This window comes from Anoplopoma fimbria, chromosome 18 (genome assembly GCF_027596085.1).
Source record: "Anoplopoma fimbria isolate UVic2021 breed Golden Eagle Sablefish chromosome 18, Afim_UVic_2022, whole genome shotgun sequence".
NCBI classification, from domain to species: domain Eukaryota; kingdom Metazoa; phylum Chordata; class Actinopteri; order Perciformes; family Anoplopomatidae; genus Anoplopoma; species Anoplopoma fimbria.
Genome location: NC_072466.1, coordinates 8,734,131 through 8,755,195, shown reverse-complemented (window position 1 = coordinate 8,755,195; position 21,065 = coordinate 8,734,131). Strand labels below are relative to the sequence as shown.

The window sequence follows — 21,065 nt, the reverse complement described above, 5'->3', positions numbered from 1 at the left end:
GAAGAATCTCTATCCGTCTCCCTCCCTGCTATCCTCATACACTCTCTTTTCCTCCTCCTCCCCTCGCCTCGCTCTTCCTTCCCTCCTCTCTTTCTATCAGGCTTACGCTGCCTGGTTCCTCCCTTGGGTTGCAGCACCGACGCAGGTTGGCGTCATAGTGGTCTAATTTTACTGCTGTTGATGCTGATGTTAAAAGAGGCAATAGGCACCTGCTATTTCTGCTGCTACCCCTTCTCCCTGGGGCCGGCAAGGAGGTATTAATAGACAGAGTTATTAGTCGCTGCATGGTCGCACATTGAGGCTTTATTGAGGAAAAAAAAAAAAAGGCTCTGCTTAAGTGCAAAGGAAAACAGATAGGCACTCAGAATTCAGCTGTTATACAACAGCACAGTGACACAGAAGAGGTTTTGTGAAAACACAGTTTCAATCCAAGTTAGTGTTATGCAAGCAAGAAACAAAGGAGAAGCAATGCACTTCTTCAACTTAAATTCTCTAAACTATAACACATATTTAAGTCTTTTCTGATGTTGTACTTTGGAAGAGCAGGTCTGTATCCAAACAGGAAGCAGAGTAACAACCGCTGCTATCTTGACTGTATTGCACAAAAAAAGGGAGTGTCTACACTGGAAGGGAACACACGTCAGAGTAAGTTAGTTATTGTGCGACGGTAGTCTTCCACCCAGCATGTCCCTCACATGCACACAACACCCATTTCCGGTCCAAAGCCATTTGGCAATCCGCCTTCCGATGATTCTTAACATGGTGAAATATTAATAAAAGATGAAATGAGCAAGTAAGGTGGAACAAAGACAAGTAGAAGGGAGTGGTAGGAAAGATTTTATGACAAACTGTTATACAACAATTGCTAAATCACCTGATATGTTGAGGGCAAAAACTTCATCAGGTAGTTTGATTCAACTCAGTAGAAAAAGTAGCACTAGACAGGGACACCAGGATCACTATCCTAGTTTTAATTATAATAGAATTCATCACTGACTATTGTTTGCGTAAGTAATGGATTAACAGTCATGTTTGGCCTTCTGAATAAGGCCAAACATGCAGACAGAGTCAGACAGGAAACTCCCAGCTGTAAGAGTACATGCAACTATGAAGCTGTGATGAAATAATGAAAAGTAAACAATTAAGACTACTACTTAAGTAAAAAAGGGTTGTTGAGTCAGTTGTGTTTCTTGGAAAACAACAAATAGGACCTTTCAGTCAGGAGTTAGCTCACGGTGCGTTTGTCTGCAGACTGTCACTGTTACTTCACGAACAACCAATGGAGAAAAAAAGACAATATGCAACACAATTAGCAAATACATTTTCCAAATCACCATCTTCCCAGTTAGGTATCTACATGTGAGCCACTCATCCTTCATGGCACATCAGTATTAAGTTTGGCCCAGATGTGCTTCCAGAAGAGGTGCATTTAGAGTCTGTCTCGTGGGAATAGGAAGAGTTTTTTTGGAACAGGCTGAATAAACCCACAAATTTGCACTTCATGTCAAGCTGTCTGCATGCCCCAGTCATCCAAAAAACACACAGCTAAAGAGGGTTAAGTTCAAACTACTGTCTGTGCCTCTATAAATTATTTCTGAGGACTATTTTCTTGCAGTGTGCTGTAACTCACATGTGTCTTTGACTGAGGGAGGTGGTATGTGTTTGTGAACTTCCGAGAGAACAGAATCAAGCAAACTAATGTATATCGTGGTTAAGACATTGCTTTCGGATCCTAATGCAAGCTGTGTTGTGTAACCATATGTGTGTGCAGCGGTTATCCTACACCGAGCCCATCACGTAGGAGACAATAATCGGTGCGTTTAGGGAAGTACTGCCTGGCGTTTTCCTCTTTTTCTAAATTCCAATAAGCAATCAGATTCTGTGAAGCGATAACCCAGAGACAGATTCTTAGAGGTGTGTGTGTGTGTGTGTGTGTGTGTGTGTGTGTGTGTGTGTGTGTTTTTAGTGGAAAAAGCCTGTCTGCATTCTGCTGGCGAACAGCAGCAGAGAATCTTGGCAGCGTTCTATATTTGGGCACGGAAGTACGACGTCATCGCGCTATGCTTGCAGATTTGAAAAAAATGGAAAGAACGCACTGACGTAGGAGCCCTGACGTGCAGTTAACCTTGGCAACAGGCGGAACAATAAATAGAGCCAGTGGAGATGCAGGGAGAAGACTGCGATCCCTTATGGAGACTAAGTTTAGGCCTTATTTTAATTGCCTGTTGAAAAAAGGACCGCTGTCCTATCTCACCCCAGAGAAAATGTTTATGCATGTGTGAACATACATATATATAAATACATATATATATGGAGAGTGCCACAGATTCAACCACACAGATAATTGAATTTAAATATCACTATCTTTTATTTACATATCTTACAAGCAACATTTAATCTTTACTCTCTCTGTAAAAAAATAAATTGGAATTTCATAAATTAAAACCACTTATGTTTTCACAGAAAACTTCATAGACCACTCAGACCATCATGGTTAAGACAAAGCACGTCAGTTTAAAGTTGTTGTTTTTTTTGTTTCACAAACAGTTCACAATTACTCTCACATTCCATTTAGCCAGAAAAACAAACTGGATCGATAATAACTATTGCTCTGAACACATCAACACTACAACAAGTTTTGTTTATCTAGCACCATTAAATCATATATGAACTCATAAAACGACTAGGTGGTATTAGTTGAAACATGCTTTTTTTAAACTTGCTACATCGGTGTAATAGGCAAGTATAGATAAAGGCAAATTAAATCATAAATAATTTGCTTCCTGGTAAATCTCCATTCACTAGCCCTGTGATCTGCACAGTTATTTCATACATCAAGAAAATGTGCTTAATAGGAAGTACTATTGTTGTTGGAAGAGTCTTTAAAGGGCCAGCAGGGTTGGGGAGCTGAGGGAATCAGAGGACTGGTCGTTGCTGCTGCTTCCTCTCCTGTGGGCGGTGCCACAAGAGGGGAAGGTGTCTGCTTCTGGGAAGGTAAACATAAAAGAAGATGTGTAGGTGGTGCCGGCTGGTGTGCAGGTCACCACAGGTGTGCACAGGGGCTCAAAGTCACTGGTGTTGGCTGAGGCGTGAAGGGGCTCCCAGTCCTGAGTTGTGTAGAGGGAGTTGGACAGGTCAACCTCCGGAACTGACCGCGCCGTCTCCATCTCCGTCTTTGCCAGCAGATCCAGAGACTCCTCCAGGACGGAGGAGTCCAGGTCTGTCATCTTGACCACGCTGCTGGAGGAGATGGTGGCGGTGGAGAGGATGGAGCTGTTGCTGCTGCTGATGCTGGAGAAGATGGAGTTGGAGGTTGAAGTGAATGTTGGCAGGCTGGAAGTGATAGTGGTTGACTTTGGGATGGTGATCTGTGTCTGGGAGGACACGGCGGTGGAGAGGCAGGGGTGGGAAGATGAAATGGACACCATGGAGAAGTCAGTGTCCAGCTCTGAGGGGATTTTGCAAATGGGTTGATGGGCAGCCAGTATGAACTCGAGCCTCTCCTTCTCCTTTAGAAGATTAGCAATATCATTCTGCAGGATGGACTTCTCATCCTCTAGCTCATCTGTTTCCTGCGAGAGGGGGAGAAATAGAAGAAGTGGCATTAAGCTTGGCTGTTGGATAACACGGCTATTAGCTGTGGGGCGAGAAATACATTTTGACAAATGGTGGTAAATCTGAGGAGTACTTACAGCTTGCAGAGTGTCTGTGAGCTCTCTCCTCCTGTTGCGGCATTTTGCTGCTGCCTGCTTGTTTCTCTCTCTGCGAACTTTTTTCTTCTCTTCCTCCTCAGGTGTCACCTGAACATAACACAAGAAATAAGTTAAGTCTCCAGCTCTGTGATAATTAATCCAGTGCAACGTGGAAGTTACACTTAAAATGATGTAACACTTTAGTTAGACGGTAATTACCTGTTCCATTCTGCCCCTCTTATTAGAGTTATGCGCCCTGAATGAAGACCTCATGCCTGGTCTGGAGTATGCAGGGCTGGGGCTGTAGGGGGGAGCTCTGTGAGAAGGGGCCACTGAGGAGATCAAAGGCTGGACCATCCACTGCAGATCTGGGCTTGTCGAAATAGCTGTGACGGTGGGGATGAAGGAGGCACTTGATGCTGTCAGGTCAGTGAAATCCTGTGGGTAATGAAGCAAAAAAGGATCATGAGTACATTTGGTATACGTTTTTCAGGATGGGGATGCAGCATTGCAGGATGGTCTATAAAAAGCCTGGTAGGTTTAAAAATATCCATGTGATGTCAACTGTGACGTTACATTCTCTCTAAGGGGTTTCCAGGTGGATGAATGAAGCGCCCCTTGAAGTGTATGCAGCGCAAATCAATAGGCTATTTCCAGCACAACTCGGCATATAAGCTATTGCTATATTTGTCAGTCAGTTTAGAATTATTATTTTTTTAATAAAGTTGAAACTTTATGAGAATCATTTAGTATGGTATATCTTATCAAGTTACATGCAAACACATACATGTGAATATCATATTGTTATACATTCTTATTAAACATTAGTAATATTTGACTGGACATACCTGAGACTGGGGAGATCCCATGCTGGAGTAAGATCCCGCTGGTGACGGGTAATATCCCAGATTGTCCCCGGACGGAGAAGCGGTGCTGCAGCGAGAGGAGGAATCGCACTCCGTGTTGAAAGTAGTAAACATCATTTTTCTCCCCCCAAAAAAAAGAAAACAAATAGGGAGATCCAAACAGATGAAAGTTGAGGAAATACTTTCGTAGGGTTCAGGAGAAAGTCTCAAATCCGGCTCCTGATATCTTTGCTGTTGTAGTTGCTCTGGTACTGAAAGTTTGGGTGCCAGCTCAGGGAGCACGGAGCGCTTTTATAGCCCGAGAAGGGCCGGCCGAGTGACGTCGGCAAAGGGGCGCGCTCTCTACCCGACACCGAGGGGAGAAAAACACCAAAACAGCCTCATAACGACGCAGCAGCCATGCACAATACTGCCTGGAAATGATTTGAACACACATATATGTGATAATACAATCACACTTTGTGCTGTTTAAAGTTAAAAGTAACAGTAACAGTAAGAAATATTGTTTAAACTAATCCTCGAGAAATGGAATATTCCAGAACGGGATCCCCGATACGTCATTTTCCTAATATGGTGCATCCTGTAAAAGGGCGGTCCCTGCTGGGAAACACACAGTCTGAGATTGGCCGACAGCGGCATGACGTTATGTAAGACAACAAACACAGCGGCTGTTGTGAACCCTGAATAAGTGGGATAATGGTCAGCTGAAGCACATCCTACATAGCAAAGGACATCTAAGATAAATTTGAACATGCAAATTTGTCTGTTCTGAACTGAGAGTATCGAACAAACGCAACAAAACACACAAATGCTGGTACATTTTCAACACTGCCAATTTCAATAGTTATTCAACTATTATCTATATCAAGGAGATGAATACAGCAGTCTTATTTTTGTTTCCTATTCTTTTTACTCTTCTTATACAGTACCAGTCAAAAGTTTGGACACAAACTGTGCTGCTGTTTAATACTTTACACATTAAAACATGTTAATTAATTAAACTTTGGCACCATTGTACAGTCATGTTACTGTCCACACTTTGTCTAATTCTTGAGTTTATACCAGATAAAGCAAAATGACTAGATGTGTCTCTGTAATAATACAGGCTGCAACTAATGATTATTTTTTATTATTAATTAATCTATGCATCATTATTTCTTTATGTACAGTACCAGTCAAAAGTTTGGACACACCTTCTCATTCAACTACTTTGAAGAATCTTAAATATAAAACATATTCTGGTTTGTTGAGCATTTGTTTGTTTACCACATAATTCCATATGTGTTCCTTCATAGTTTGGATGTCTTCAATATTAATCTACAATGTAGAAAAAAATAAAGGAATAAAAAATAAAGAAAAAACATTGAATGAGAAGGTGTGTCCAAACTTTTGACTGGTACTGTAAAAGAGCCTTTAATGCATTTTATAGCTCACTGACATGGTATATAAAATGCGAAAAAACTAAATACATTTACACTTTCATTAACCTAAACTATCATCAATCAGGTAAGTGCTTGTGTTAGATGTCTTTCAGTAGGCAGAGCTCCACCGACTCATCTCAGCTACCTCATCAAACTCCAACTGCTCTCACTACATATGCAACTCTCCAGTCATAGCAGAGTTTAGAGTTTGTCATATAAATAACAGACAAATGTCCTCATTGAATATAATGGTACAACCTATCACTGCCTCGGTCACACTGACTGGCCCCATGACATGACATGACATGGTTCTACTAAAAAGTTCTGCAAATCAATAAAAACTTGCTAAACTGAAGACATAGGTTTTATAAAAGGGTTGATGTTTGAATTCAGATGTTTGATTTATATTATTACAGTTTTAAAACTATATAGTTTTCACTTACAGAACTTACTTTCAACCTTTTTTGATTTGTGACTCTTTTCTTCTAGATAATCTGAGTTGGAAAAGACAAACATTATTTGGAATGGGCTAAAGCACTGTGCATGATTTGGATGTAATTCAAAACAACTATCTAAACACATGCCAAGAACCTCATTAATTCATGTCAGAGCATGGGTAACTGCATGTGTGTTCTGCCCACAGGCGGTGCTTGTACCTTCTGTGCGCAATACATGCATGGGTGTGTTTACTTGCAGAGCAAGCTGATAACTGGTTTTATGTGGGCTTTTGCACGACAGCAGTTTATTTTTTTAGGTGTGTCCAGGTGATCATAAAGGACTTCCCTTATACCGTTGTAGAGGGAATCCTCATTATTTGCATAGCAGGCTATACGAGAATCCCTGCAGTGAAACTTTGACACAACATTCAGACTTTAACTTAATGACTGCTTTACAACATGTTAACAAGCCCCTAGAAGTGAAGTAGGCCCATGGAACACAGTATTAGTAGTGTCAGCAACTTGCTGGCAGGTATTTTTTTGTGGACTAAGCATTTAAAAAAAGTTAAGAATGGGCAAAGAACATAAACTTAAACTTAAAGTTGTGTTAAGTTTCCCTCTTTTCCTTTGCATTCCAAGGGGTCATTCAGGGATTGCCCCACTTTATCAAACAGTGTAGGCTACAGGCTGTTGTTGTTTTTAAATGAAGTGGAAATATTAAAAACATAACGTTGAAAAAAGCACTCAAGTGTTGACAATAGTGTTAGTGTGGCAAAGTGCATGGGTTTAGGTTAAAGCAATTCTGTATTGTTTCCCGCGCTCCTGTTTTGTTGAACATTCCTCGTTGTCTTAGCAACACTCCACCCATTCACGTCAGTGACGTGCTCATTTTGCATAGCAACAACGATCGTTTGTGTTGTGACGAGGGATCACTCCACAAAGAACATAGAAACCGGCTCTTCAGCGTCGTCTGTGGGGACGCAGATTACAATACGTCACGACGTCTCTGGTTCCAGGAAACGGCGTCAGAGTGAGAGCTCTGTCTGTGTCGCGGCTCTCAGACAGCGCTCCCTCCAAACAACCCGTTTACCTCGGGGACTGTTTAGTGTTGTGTTTGACTGGTTGGCAGGAGCAGCTGACATAAACCATCAGTTTAGATCAATGTTTTAGTTATTTATCAGTAAGAAGAGCAGATTATAGCCTACTATAAATAAAAGATGATTTAACAATTGGCTTTACTTGGCGAACATACTAATTAAGAACTCATGACTGACCATAATAATGATAATTATAAAGAAATAATGCAATTAAAATAAACATACTAAATCATCTTGTAGCAACAAGGAGAATGGTTAATAGGTGAGATAGCCTAGCCAGAAAAACTTACATTTTTAGGAAAGCATTTTGAAATGCAATGTTGTCAGATTTATTTTGAGTTTGTATACTCTAAATTTCCCACTAGGCCTAGATTACTGATTTATGATTTTTATTTTATTTTTTATAACAGATTGGTTTAAAAGGAAAGCTTCCTTTTAAACCAATCTGTGATTAGTTTTTTATTTTATTTTATAACAGATTGGTTTAAAAGGAAAGCTTTCCTTTTAAACCAATCTGTTATAAAATAAAAAAAATAAAAAAATCATAAATCATCTCCCGTGACATTTAATTATAGCTCAATTAGGCCTGCATAGCATCAGCAGAGGAATAAATAACAGGAGCAATTATCTATTTGCTTAATTTACATGAACTGATGTCACTGAGTCTAAAAATAAACTCTGCTCTGAGCCCATTCACGCTCAAGTTGCTTTGATGAAAACAAGTCTTTGAGCTGTGGTGAGGGTCTGTCTGCAGTCATGCCCGACCTCTGACCCCCCTTCTGGTCTTCAGCTCAATGGGCTCAAGCCGACCACCTAATGATGTTCCCGTAAATGAACCCCAAAGGGAAGGGGGGGGTGTCTGCCGGGAAGCAGACGGGAGCTCAGCCCCTCGGAGCGGGGAGAGGCCCCCTCTATTCACGACTATCACTCTCACGTCAGCAATCACGTCAGGTCATCTGAAACCTAAATATAATCATATCCAGCCCAAACAATGAGATATACTGTGCGGGAATAACGCTTACATAACATGGTGCCAATAAATTGCAATGAAAATAATCATGCAAGAAAATCAGCCATCAAATGAATCAATAATAGCATTTGTAATCATCTGCAATAAAGCAATAGATGTCAGCATATGGTTAATGATTATATCTATATCTGCATAAGGAGGAGGGTTGAGTGCAGGGGTTTGCTCTCGTCTTCTGGTCCTAAAAGTGGCACAGTGACGCTGTTATCAGGTACAATGCATGACGATCGGCGCATATTTCACTTTCTTTTGTGACTGTGAGTGAGTGGGCCACACACACGCACACGCACACACACACGCACACACACACACGTCCGTCTGCGCGCTCTCAGAGCACCACAGCGCGCCCCTGTCTCACCGGAAACTCCATATATGGCTCGCTTGGTCCATTCGGCGATTGGCTGCTTTACTACAGCGACAATTCTGTTGCTGGAGCTCTATTCATATGCAGAGACAGGTGGGGAAAAAAATAGCAGTGTGATATATGGATGACACTTTTTTTTTTTTTTTTTTTTTTTTTTAGAAGCTCATAAATAATCAGCCGGTGTGCTGGAAGCTGTGTGCATTAATTAAATCATGCTGGGTTTTAATAATATTGGGCGAAATGATGTGATGGGGCAGCTGTTTTATTGTGTTTTAGTTTTTATAATGTACCATATGGGACATAGAGAAATGTATTTTAATATATTGCATTTCCATCACCTCTTTTCTCCTCCAAGAACATTCTGTTTCCTTGAATGCGCCAAAATAATTGAGATATGTCTGGTGAACATACGGGGACGTATAGGGAACATAATGTATATGATGCAGATGCTGCATACATGATGTGACGTAGCTTAGTTCATTCATGACGATGGGCTCCTCAAGCAGGCGGGGGTGTCACTAAATATAGGCTATGCTCGATTTTTTTTTTTTTTTAATATATGAGTTAAAAAAACAAGTACAGATTAAGTGGCTACTAATAGTGTTGTCCAAACAATTCCACGGATTTATTAGCTGAATTGGAGAACATCTGCTCGTCCCCCCCCCCCCCCCCTCGCACCTCTCCCTCTGTGCGATGGTTCGGTCTCACCAAACAGATTTCATTCATAAAATTCCAGCTCACTATAAAAGGCGGGCCTCTCCACTATATCTGCACAGTTTCCATTTATGAACCCAGCAAATGGAATATAAGAAGTGCTTTAGTTGTGAGTTTTCTACTTAGATTTGATAGGCTGTTCTATCTTTTTTTATGCAGTGATTTTAAACGAGAACATGCATCCAGACTCCAGCACTGAGTTCGACTCATCGTCCAGCTGTAGCACAGCATCGCCTGGCGGGGACACCCCTGGATGCAGCCAGCATCCTCCTGACTCGCTTTCATCATCAGTGGACAGCACCAAGGTAGAAGCGGATCTGATCATCCCATAAATAATCCTCACACATATTGCAGGGTCATTCATGCATGAGGCTAATACGGGTCGGATAAGGCGACCATGGTACAAAATGTTCACACGCACCCAAGAACATCTCACAGCATGTGTGCAGGCTGACAGCATTTCCTTTGCTGGGAATTATTTTATAGAAACACATATGCAAATGCATCTGTGTAATCCGCAAAAACAGCGCCATAATGTTCTGTTTTATTTGAAGGAAAATTGTTTGTCACAGACCTGTCTTGGTCGTGACCTTTCATTTTAGAGTAATGATGATGATAGAGATGATGGAAATGATTGATAAGGACTTGATGATGAGAGATGATTTTGATAGATTCGTAGACTGTATTGATTTTGTCTTTTTTTTTTTTGTGTGTGGCATTCCTCAGACAAATGATTGATGTACCATTTAAGCACATCCAAAGGTCAGCCACGAACGTGTGTTCTCATTAATCAGATAAGCTAAACGAGTGTTTGCCTGCATGCATATGCATGTCTCTCTGTTTCCAGGATTCTGAGTCCAGTGCAGCAGACTCCTTTGTTCCGACTGTGACTGCAATCTCAACCTCGCCGGTTCTAAGGTGGATGGTGCAGCCGACAGTCATCACATCTGTCTCTCCGTCATCCGGCCGTGCAAAGACCAAAACTCGCGGCTCGACCCAGTCGTCTTCCCCGGCAGGTGCAAACAAGGCAAAGCCCTCCAACAGGAAAGGGCTGAAAGACAAGGTATGCAAGAAAACAGGAAGGGGAGGAGGGGGGGTGATGAAATGTCAGCTCAGAGATATACAGGTAGCCAATCCATCAACCAATCAACCAATCAATCAATCAATCAATCAATCAATCAAGTCCGGATTGGTCTTTAATAATACCCTATCATATTCCTCACCACAACTCATTTCCACTGGTAGAGGTTAATATGAAAATGCAGTTATCGCGATATTTTCAACAGGACGCGAAAGAGAATGCAATTGTTGTTGTTTTTTTGGTGGTAAAGGAAAATTTACGTAGCGACTAGTGCAAATAAAGGACTGCAGGGAGTCGCACACCAGGTGATTGGATTACCTCTAATTGCTGCAGCGGGTAATTACTTTCGGAGTAAGGAGCACAGAGCTGTTTATGAATGGGAAATTGCATTTAAGTGCGCGTTCACGTGGTCGGCCGGAGCGTGCCAGTGGTGCAGCATTTTAACGCCTGAGCTGGAAGACAGTCTGCACCGACCAGATCAGTATTCCCAGCATACACTGGTTTTTCTTCTTCTTCTTCTTTTGGCAAGTGAAATGGTGCCGAAGAGCCAACTGCTGATATGGCAAAACTCAGCAGGAAGAGCATTTAAATGGTCTTTTTTTTTTTTCCTCCCCTGATTGATTTTAGCCTTCCAAAGAGGAGGAGGAAAGGAGGAAGATCAGGAGAGAGAGGAACAAAATTGCTGCAGCGAAGTGTCGCAACAGACGGAGGGAGCTGATAGACACCCTGCAAGCTGTAAGTATGCTGTTTTACTCTATGATATAGATAACATCTGCACAACATGTTCTCCTCTAGAGCCTGAGGACACCATGACATGTCACCGTCCAGCATAAAGAACAGGAGCACATACACCGGCAATGTTTTTGTGCATTCCTGGTGCAAAATTCCTTCATCTGATTTTGTCCCGCCTCACCTCAGGAAACGGACCAGCTCGAAGACGAGAAGTCTGCCCTCCAGATGGAGATAGCTGACCTGCTGAAGGAGAAGGAGAGACTGGAGCAGGTCTTAGTCTCCCACAAACCATCCTGCAAGCTCCCTGAAAATGACGGTGATGAGGCGGAGGTAGAGGAGGTGGAGGAGGTAGAGGAGGAGGATAAAGAAGATGATGTTGACACCATGCTGCAGGATCCTCCGGCCTCCCCACAGCTGCTGTCCATCTTAGATGATGGAAAACCCCCGGAGAGCAACGCATCCATCGGAGACGCCTCCATGGGTCAAGACATGGACAGTGTCCCCTGCATCCCCGCTGCTGCCATTTTGGGGAACTCCAACATCCTCCTGTGTTCGAGTGCAGAAGAGGAGACTCTGGAGGACTTGAAAGGAGACGACCTGGATGACTTGGTGCCCAGCCTGGAGATGGCAGTGACTCCAGAGATGGCTGCATCCGTCCCAGACATAGACCTGAGCGGCCCCTTCTGCCTCTCAGACTGGGAAACCCTGTACAAGTCCGTGGCGAACGACCTTGAGTCTTTGAGCACGCCTATCATGTCTTCCAGTCCCACTTGTAGCAATTACCGCACGGTGTTTTCCTTTAATTACTCCGAGATTGATTCCTTGGCCGAGGGCTTCGAGAGCCTCAAAGGCGGCCTCGGTGCGTCTGAGCTAATGAAAGATAGTCTCAACTCCCCGACACTTCTGGCCTTGTGAATGCAAAGAAGTTATGCAACGATACTGTTATTGTATTCTAACCAGCCAGCAAGCTATGATCCCTCTCTTAAAAAAACAAACAATGTTTTGTAATGTGAGTTTTGATGTTGTGTAAATCTTAACATCAAAGATTGTGTACATGACATGTTTTCTGTGACTGTAACAGGGTTTGACTTCTTCCATACTGCTGGTGAAACTCCCCGAGGTGAGACTTTGCCCTGGCTGACAAAAATGCATGCAAATACAAGTCATCTGTAGTCCAAGAAGAGGTGGTTTCTTGTGTTTTTAAATGTGATGTGAAGTTAGATCATGCTCAATAGCCTAACGTATGCGTAATACTGTTGACAAAGTTGTGTTGTAACAAGTGAAAATAGCAGGGTTACTAAAGTGTAGTGTGTAGGTGTCACATCTTGCTGTAAGGTGTCCCCCCTAACATGACATTTCCTTTCAAGTTTTTTCCATATAAAAAAAAGATCACGTCATGTATTTTAACAAGATGTATTTTATGACATAGTTTATTTTTTTACTTATCAGAAATTATCAGATGCAAAAAATTGTATAACGCTGGAAATAAAATATGACAACCATGAGCAGTGTTTTTCTGTTGTTATCATTTAGGAATATTCTTTTGATTAAACATTCTCACCACAGGTGTTTTATTAACTGTTCTGCTTTCTATCACCGTCATCAACAGGTGGTGTTTGCTCAGTAGGCATGGCATTGCAGATGTTCAAATTTCCTCATTGTCTGAGAATTTTAATGGCTTCTTATCGTTTTAGTGTTTTAACTGGTCTCTTCACTTGCTGAGGAAGTTCATGTAATAAGAATGAAAGCTCCTAAACCTTGGACCCTGTGATGAGATGTTTTCTGGACCGTGTTTTCCAAGGTTAGGTGTGAATTTTGATCCTGAGTTTAAAAAGGGACAAGAAGACAACAAGTGCTTGAGGAAAAAAAGGAAGTTTCATCATCAACTACAATTGAGCAAACTTCATATGTCAAAAACATATTATGAGATATGATCAAAAGCTCCAGAACAGCTACTTAAGAGACCTTGTGGTACGCTTTGGATAAAAGCGTCTGCTAAATGACTGTAATGTAATGTAATGTAATGTTTGTTGAACTGATATTTCCAAGGTCAAGAATGATCTCAGTTTATAAGTTTAACACAGAAACCTGAACATCCACGACAACAGTCCAATCTGCTAATAAAGATGACGTGATATCCTATAATAGCTTTATACAAATAACAATTATGCCCCAAGAAGAGGGCCAAGAATGAACTCAGGAATATTAATATTTTCATCTGAGCCCATAAAAGATGTCAGCGAGCCTATTTTTGGATCCAGGATTACATAAAGTGCAACCACTGGGGACTGAAACGTGTTTAAAACTGAGTGGGAGCTGCAGAAACAGCGGGTTAATTATTTATTCATAGCTCCTTCTCGGCTCCAACTATTGTCACGGTCAAGGGAATCCGGTTCTACAGCAGCGCTTACGTACGTCAGTGCGTGCCTACGTCAGCACGCCATTAGTCCGCATTCGTATCACTTCCGTTGACCATGTTTGGGTAATTGCAGTTGTTTTGTTGCCACGGCGACGGGGTGTCATATTTCAATGGCCTGGAGGACGTTACCGGAAAAGCTCGAAGCAGGAGCGAGCAGGAGGCCTGCTGCTCGGACACCGAAACGTTCTCATAAATTACAGAGCGGGTATCCCGTGCATGGTGATTAGTGCTCTAATTAGTCATTTAAAGGTGCCAAAGCATTTCTCGGAACAGTAAACAGGGCATTTAAAAAAACCAAAACATATATTTATTGGTTTTATACATTTAACACAATTTACATACATATATGACCCTTCCCCCAACCTGAACATATGGCAGTATATAAAAATATCACTTGGAAATAAATAAATAAATGGCTAAAATTAAGTTTAAACAAAGGTTTACAATGAAAAAGGTTTACAATGAAACTGCAAACAGGGCATTTAATGAGCACAGCCTGTTAGTTGTTAGTGATAACACTGCAGTGGTCAAATGCACTTCATTTAAACACATTCCACAATAAATTCAATTGCATTCATTCATTTATTTATTTATTGAGCTCTTTGCAACATCTGCCATGTTTCCATATAGCAGCAGCAGTGACAAGAGTATGTGAGAAGTGCAGTATTTAACTTTGGTCAGTAGGGGGAGCTACAACGTGAGCATTGTTCAGCATTAAACAACTGGGTTTCTCCTCATTTTATCAACATTGTGTGTGTGTGTGTGTGTGTGTGTGTGTGTGTGTGTGTGTGTGTGTGTGTGTGTGTGTGTGTGTGTGTGTGTGTGTGTGTGTGTGTGTGTGTGTGTGTGTTGTCTCGGTGCCCAGCTATTTTAGAGTGATGATGGATGGGCCCGTCAACAGATCTGATGATGTCTACTGACTCACTCTTTGTCCACTTGTTCCATCAAACTCTTGTGTGTCCAGCAGTGTGATAAACTCCAAAGATCTGTTTCAGAGTTTGAGAATATCACATAGATCATAGATCACGCTGTTCACAACCAACCATCAGTACACAAGCTGGTTTGGACTCCTCTGGAGAATGTGGAATGTGGTGGATGAAGTATTCAGATCTTTTGGTTAAAGTAACACTATCTCAATGTCGAACTCACACATTCATAATTTTACAAAAGTATAAGAACAGGAGTCTTTATAGCAAAATGTAATGTAAAAGGTAAAAGTACTCTGCATTGTTGGATAATTATTAATGATGAAATAATTTCTAAGCTTCTATCAAATACTGCAGCTGCTGTAAACTGAGCCGTCCTAGTTAACTGATGTGCTGTTGGGTGAAAGAAATCAATTGCATTTCATAAACTGATCATATAGTAGTACTTAGTAATAATTTAGTAACAAGTGCACAGGTGTTTGCATTATTTTAGCCGATTACAGTTCTTGTCAGGATTGTGTGGGCGTCTTCAATCTGCTGGATTGACATCTCCCTCACTCTCCTGTTACATTGGTTGCACTTGTGAGCAAGAGGACACCTTTTACTTATTCATGCAGGTTTGTGGCCTTATATAATTAAAATCATACCTGAACAGAGGTTTATTCACCCAGAATGTCAGAAAACAATTGTGTGTGGGTAAAGGGTCCTTTAAACAGAGTAACATGTTGATGTGTCATAGTAGAAAAAGCACAGGATAACATTCAAAAGTGTCCCAATACGGCATGACAGTGTGACAGCATGCACAAAACCAGGAACCTGAAACTGAAGCAGCTAATTGTTCACTATTTAAATGTGTGCTTTTCCTACTGTGACATGTCAAAATGACTCTCAAGGAAACAGCCCTATAAGTTACACTTTACCTTCGTCAGTGAAGTTAGTAGTTAGGGAATTTGGAAACAGCCTTATAATCATTTACTAATAGTAGACCATCTTGTGATTGGATCACACCTGCTGCAAAGCCAAATCAGACCAGGGGTGTAAAGTGTGTGTGTGACACCGCCTCATTTTTATCTACACACATGATAAGTTTTGTGACTGCATCTTGCACGGTTGTGTCGTTATTGCGGTGATGCAATCTGTCTACAGACATACAAACACCTGGCAAAGTCCTCCAGGTCCACATTATACCATGATGACTCAGACTCAGACTCACAAGGTGAAAACAATACCAGCGTCGCCGTCGCAGCTTGTAAATGTGATGACCTACTCCAAAATCTATACTTATCACACACACACTTATCAATATGGACAAACTGCAAAACTGTAAGCTTGTTACTTGTTTCCATTTGGTAGAGTTTAGTCTAAAACCTCCATACGTTTTGTTCTTATGCACTCTGCAGTCTATGTACACATAGCCTATGTATATTGTTGTGTGTGTGTGTGTGTGTGTGTGTATGTTTTCATGTTTTTCTACGTATAGCACCTTGAACAAATAGGAATTGTAAAACATTTTCTGGTCATTACTAATGTATAAGATGCAAAACATGGAGAAGTTTGCTTACTACAGTCATGTTTCAGGATGAACTTACTCCCAGCAACATCAGCACTCTGTAATATGTCTCACATTGCCTGGTTACAGACCTCTATCTTTCTATTCGTTGTTGTGTTCTCACTGTTTCCACCTCTGTTATCTCATCCTCATACACCTCCTGACCACTTGCTTCCCTGCTTGCTGTGATATTCCCAAGGAAGTGCTATATTTACAGGAATAAATCAATGTCATACAGAGTTTGGGAAGACTGGGTCACCTGACATGAGTGACGTTATGAGAGAGCATTGCTGTAACAGTAAAGATGAAATGAATGCAAAAATTTACTCAAACAATAATGTATTATTCCAACTGGAGATGACATTTTTAATGATATAATAGAAGGGGAAAAAAAGATCTCATTTGATACTTTATTTATATAAAACACATTTCTTTCACGACTACCGTACCATCAAATTATAGATGTGTATAAAACTGCAAATAACCATTTCTTTCCACTAAATAATGTGTTATTTAAAGACGGTGATGCTACACGATAACGGTGAGTCCATGTCTGACAGCGCTTACGTATAACAATGGGAGCTTTGACTCAAATGGAAACGCGAGCTCACAACAGCAGCCTTGTGTTCTGAGAGGGAGATGAAGATGAAGAGGGGGAGGGTTTAAAGTCAACAACAGCATGCAATTGTTGCACTAAGTGATTGATTTGTTATTGTGAATGGAGTTCATGGGAGTCAGCATCACACATAAATCCGTCAAGAGGGGCTATTATTTGATCTGTGTATATGTTCAATGCACAGGAATGTCACGATCATGTATAACACTGGGAAGCAGAATGTTTATACACAGTATGTATCAGTTGAGACAATGGTTGTATTCATCATGTACAGCATATTAATGCATGTTACTATTTGCAAGATTTGATGTTCAATGAATAATATCAGATTTGCTGATGAACCATTTGTAGTCAGAAAGGGGAAATACCATTCTGTAGTAATGCACCAACGGGCACACTGCAGGACATCTGTCCTACAGTTTTTAATAACCTGCATGTTTACACACTACTAGACATATTTTGACGTTTTCTACAACTGTCTGAGATTATTTTGAAAGAAGAAAAAAGGAAGTAAGGAAGAAAATTCAATGGAGCGGTGATAAAACACAATGTTTTTCTATACTGTCTGCAGTGTGGTGGTTGATGAGTCAGGATGTGTCTGGAGGTGTCTGGTTTTGTGGGTATTTCCCAAATATGTGGTTTTGGATAATACTACGACAAAAAAATGTAAGCTCAACAAACTGATTTGAATCATGGTGAATAAATGAGAGAATATGACTTGTTAACATCCCTTTTAAGTGGTCAACAGGAATGCAAAGTATTAATAAGAAGCTGGTGTTTTATCATTAAATATAATAACTAAAACTTGTGTTAATGTATAAATTAATAAATAAAGACACAGAAAAACATAATGCTTGGTTGTGCAAAAAGCTGTTTTTACGTTTTTACCTTGACTTGTGACGCCCAAACAGCAAGAACTCTGCATGAGTTTGGCAAAGCTGCAAAACCACAAACTGCTCTCCGTCTCCATTCATCATTTGGGCAGCTGGTGAAAAGTGCACAGAAGATTATGTGTTAAGACTTTCTGGAAGCTTGGAAAAGACAAAAATAGAGATGGATGTTGATGCGTATAATAAGACATGATTCTGATCTTTCAAATAGAGCAAACAAACTACATGCTTCAAACACTTAACAAGAAAATAACAGCAGTGCTTTTTGTCATTTCACATTCACAACTTGGTAACTTTTGTTGTACAAATTAACACACTCTGCATACTTGGACTGCAAATCCAGACTGGTATATATTTTTTTTCATAGGGTCATTATCAAAGCTTATTGTTCTTGGCAGAAACAATTCCCTCTTAAAGGCTTAAAGAGCTAAACGGGCCTGCACCATGTGTGTTCATGTACTGAGTGACATCTCTGGCTGCCTTCCTGCAGGGCACGGAGGAATTCAGCAGAAAGTCTACTCATGCAAAGGGGAAAACCTCCGAACGGTTTTACGGATGTCCAGGACCCTCTTGTTCATGAAATCCGTCTGCCTGTCTGCTCAGTTCTGCTTTATTAACCCTAAATGCCTCTATTGAAATTTGTCGTCTATGTTAAGAGGGACAGTGACGCACAGCCCCCCCCCCCCCCGACCTCCCTCAGATGCGAGACATAAATCACAGCAGAACCGAATTAGAATCTAAAAAAAGGAACTGAGTGGGGTATTTTAGAGAGCCTCTTATAACTCATCTGCTTATTGGAGGTGGAACAGTTGAGATGGCATTGTGTAAAAAAAAACTACTGAGCCTCAGATAAAGGTAATGATATTAACCCGAGGTATCCTAAAAGATGCACTGGATGGATGGGTTATTCTTGATTTAAATGATATATGGCTATAGTAAACGATGCATTATAGTCATGCACAACGTTGAGCATTGAAGTAAAAAAATGATATAGAGTGAGAAGCTATTAAGCATTATATTTCCAAGGGTAGTTTTCAGTTCTTTAAAAGTGTATACCCCTATAATGTGCTTTAAAGTTGCAATCTAGGAAATTTCATTTAAATAAACGTCAGCTAAGTCAAGTATTGCAATATGCATATATTTGTAGTATTTTAAACTGCACGTCTGTGATGACATTCCCAGGGAAAACATAGTCTTTTCCTGTTTTTCCTCAATTGTATAAAAACAAAAGATGTTTTTTAAACTTTGCAAAATATTCTGGAAACTTGAAGGTTGTGTATCAGACTGCTAAACTCTGAGCACAATACAATTGTTACACCCAAAAATAGAAATTCTAAATGAACCAGGACTGAAATCTTAAGAACTGCCACTTTAAAAAGACACAATTCATTTCTATAAGAGCAGAACAGTGTGATGTAGTTACAGCTGCTCTCACTAGAGGGAAGCAGCAAGAGGAGACATCCATCAGGTTTACTGAACTTTCTGGATTCTCCATCAGAAATACTTGTACGTGATTTTCTGCATGTGTGTGTTTTTAGTTCTTACGTGTTATGAATCAAGTCACAGCTTTACTAAGGAGAGCAAATAAAATTGGATTTCACAGCAGCTAAAGCTACATGTGCGAATGCCCTGCAGGATTTACTGCATTACTGAGGCATTAAACTTCCTCTACCACCTGAAATAATACCACTTCTGCCCTCTGTGAGTTAATCGGAGAAAATGGCCAAAGGACTTTGGGGTATAGTGAAATACAACCAATGAAAATCTTTCATAACAGTTGTGAAAATAAAGCATTTCTGTACTTTCATTTTTTTTGTCTTGTATAAATGTATAAACAAAGTGAAAGGTAAATAACCTGATTAAACAGGAAGTGATGGCTGTTCTTTGTACTGAAAAATAAAGCCAGAACTTGTTGTCAACAAACAAAACATTTATTCCCTCCATTTTTTGGAACTGTATTGGGTGTTAATTGGTTTGTTTTTGTTACTTGGAGGCTGCAAGTTTTATTTGGCTGGTTAATTTAGTTTGATCCTTAAAAAGGTCATTAGATGTCTGGGACCATCGTCAGCTGCTGACAAACCAAATTCACTATAAGAGCCTAAATGGCTAATTTCCTTTTTCATAGGTTTTGCAGTCAATTAACAAGTTAAACATCTTTGCAAAATAATCAGGTTTGAAGCCACATCCTTTCCCGTAAATTAGCATGAGTATTGTGTTCTGAGGGATTTAAGTGCCATTTAAATCTAATAAAAGACTAATAATAGCATGTGCTGCAGGGTAGAGTGTCCTAGTGTCAATCCTCCACATCAGAAGCTCCCAACCTCACAAGAGATCACTGGATTAATCTGAGGGATCAGAACATGATTCATGGTATACGAGAGGTTACAAATAGACACAGATTTGTTTTAGGATTCACAAGCAAAAAATGTTGGGAGCAGTTCTCCAATAAAAGTCCTCCAAATGTATTCAAATGTCTTGCACCTACTTACATGTTTTTAGAAAAAAAGAAAAGGCAAATGTTAGATTTTGTTTAGACCAACATTGCAATACTGTATTATACCTGTAGACAGGGGTGGAGCGTAAATAAGTACATATATTGAAGTATTGTAGCTCAATTAGGTCAATCTTGTGGCAGGTTTGCATTGAGTATTTCTATTTAATGCTACTTTAGTTTACTGTATAAAAGTTAGAAACATCATCCTTTTTTTCTCCACTACATTACTAATAACTTGTCATCATAAGAATTTAAAAACAGAACTCTTGAGGAGAGGAAGTTATGAACTGTGATGCAGTGCTTTACTCGCCACTAGTGAATAAAGTATTTAAAACTGGGCTGCACATTGAAAACTTAAACGTTACGATACCTGATAATAATGCATTTCAATACTCTGAAAGGAGTGTTTCTGCACCATGAGTGCATATACTTTTGTTACTTTACGTAGGAATACATTTTGCTGATAATACTATAATAATATTACATAACATTACATTACAGTCATTTAGCAGACGCTTTTATCCAAAGCGACTTACAATAAGTGTATTCAACATAGGTATTCAAGAGAACTACTAGTCACCAGAAGTCATAAGTGCATCTCCTTTCTTAAACAAGCATCTAAGAGCATAAACCAGAGCAAAAGTACAGAAACAAACTAATACGAATACAATAAGTGCAACAAACTAATACGAATACAATAAGTGCAACAAACTAATACGAATACAATAAGTGCAACAAAC

The 21,065-nt window shown here is 40.3% G+C and overlaps 2 protein-coding genes across 2 annotated transcripts; one reads left to right on the top strand and one right to left on the bottom strand.

Moving 5' to 3' along the window:
* Positions 1-2,425: 2,425 nt before the first annotated feature.
* Positions 2,426-4,810, bottom strand: LOC129107117 (protein c-Fos-like). Its single transcript, XM_054618501.1, has 4 exons — positions 4,541-4,810; positions 3,912-4,130; positions 3,693-3,800; positions 2,426-3,572 (listed from the first exon to the last, which is right to left on the bottom strand). The coding sequence occupies exons 1-4, from the start codon at positions 4,673-4,675 to the stop codon at positions 2,883-2,885; spliced, it is 1,152 nt and encodes a 383-aa protein (XP_054474476.1). The 5' UTR covers positions 4,676-4,810; the 3' UTR covers positions 2,426-2,882.
* A 4,984-nt stretch (positions 4,811-9,794) lies between these two features.
* LOC129107352 (protein c-Fos-like) lies at positions 9,795-12,926 on the top strand. The gene is made up of 4 exons (XM_054618816.1): positions 9,795-9,923; positions 10,466-10,681; positions 11,327-11,434; positions 11,618-12,926. Exons 1-4 carry the CDS (start codon positions 9,795-9,797, stop codon positions 12,344-12,346), a joined length of 1,182 nt encoding a protein of 393 aa, XP_054474791.1. The 3' UTR covers positions 12,347-12,926.
* The last annotated feature ends 8,139 nt before the right edge of the window (positions 12,927-21,065 follow it).

Excerpts from the sequence above, each read along its gene's own strand:
- LOC129107117 (XM_054618501.1), bottom strand. The coding sequence starts at position 4,675 with ATGATGTTTACTACTTTCAACACGGAGTGCGATTCCTCCTCTCGCTGC. Across the intron at positions 4,131-4,540 it reads TGGGATCTCCCCAGTCTCAG|GATTTCACTGACCTGACAGC; the intron begins GTATGTCCAGTC and ends CATTACCCACAG. Across the intron at positions 3,573-3,692 it reads TCACAGACACTCTGCAAGCT|GAAACAGATGAGCTAGAGGA; the intron begins GTAAGTACTCCT and ends CCCCTCTCGCAG.
- LOC129107352 (XM_054618816.1), top strand. The coding sequence starts at position 9,795 with ATGCATCCAGACTCCAGCACTGAGTTCGACTCATCGTCCAGCTGTAGC. Across the intron at positions 9,924-10,465 it reads CATCAGTGGACAGCACCAAG|GATTCTGAGTCCAGTGCAGC; the intron begins GTAGAAGCGGAT and ends CTCTGTTTCCAG. Across the intron at positions 11,435-11,617 it reads TGATAGACACCCTGCAAGCT|GAAACGGACCAGCTCGAAGA; the intron begins GTAAGTATGCTG and ends GCCTCACCTCAG.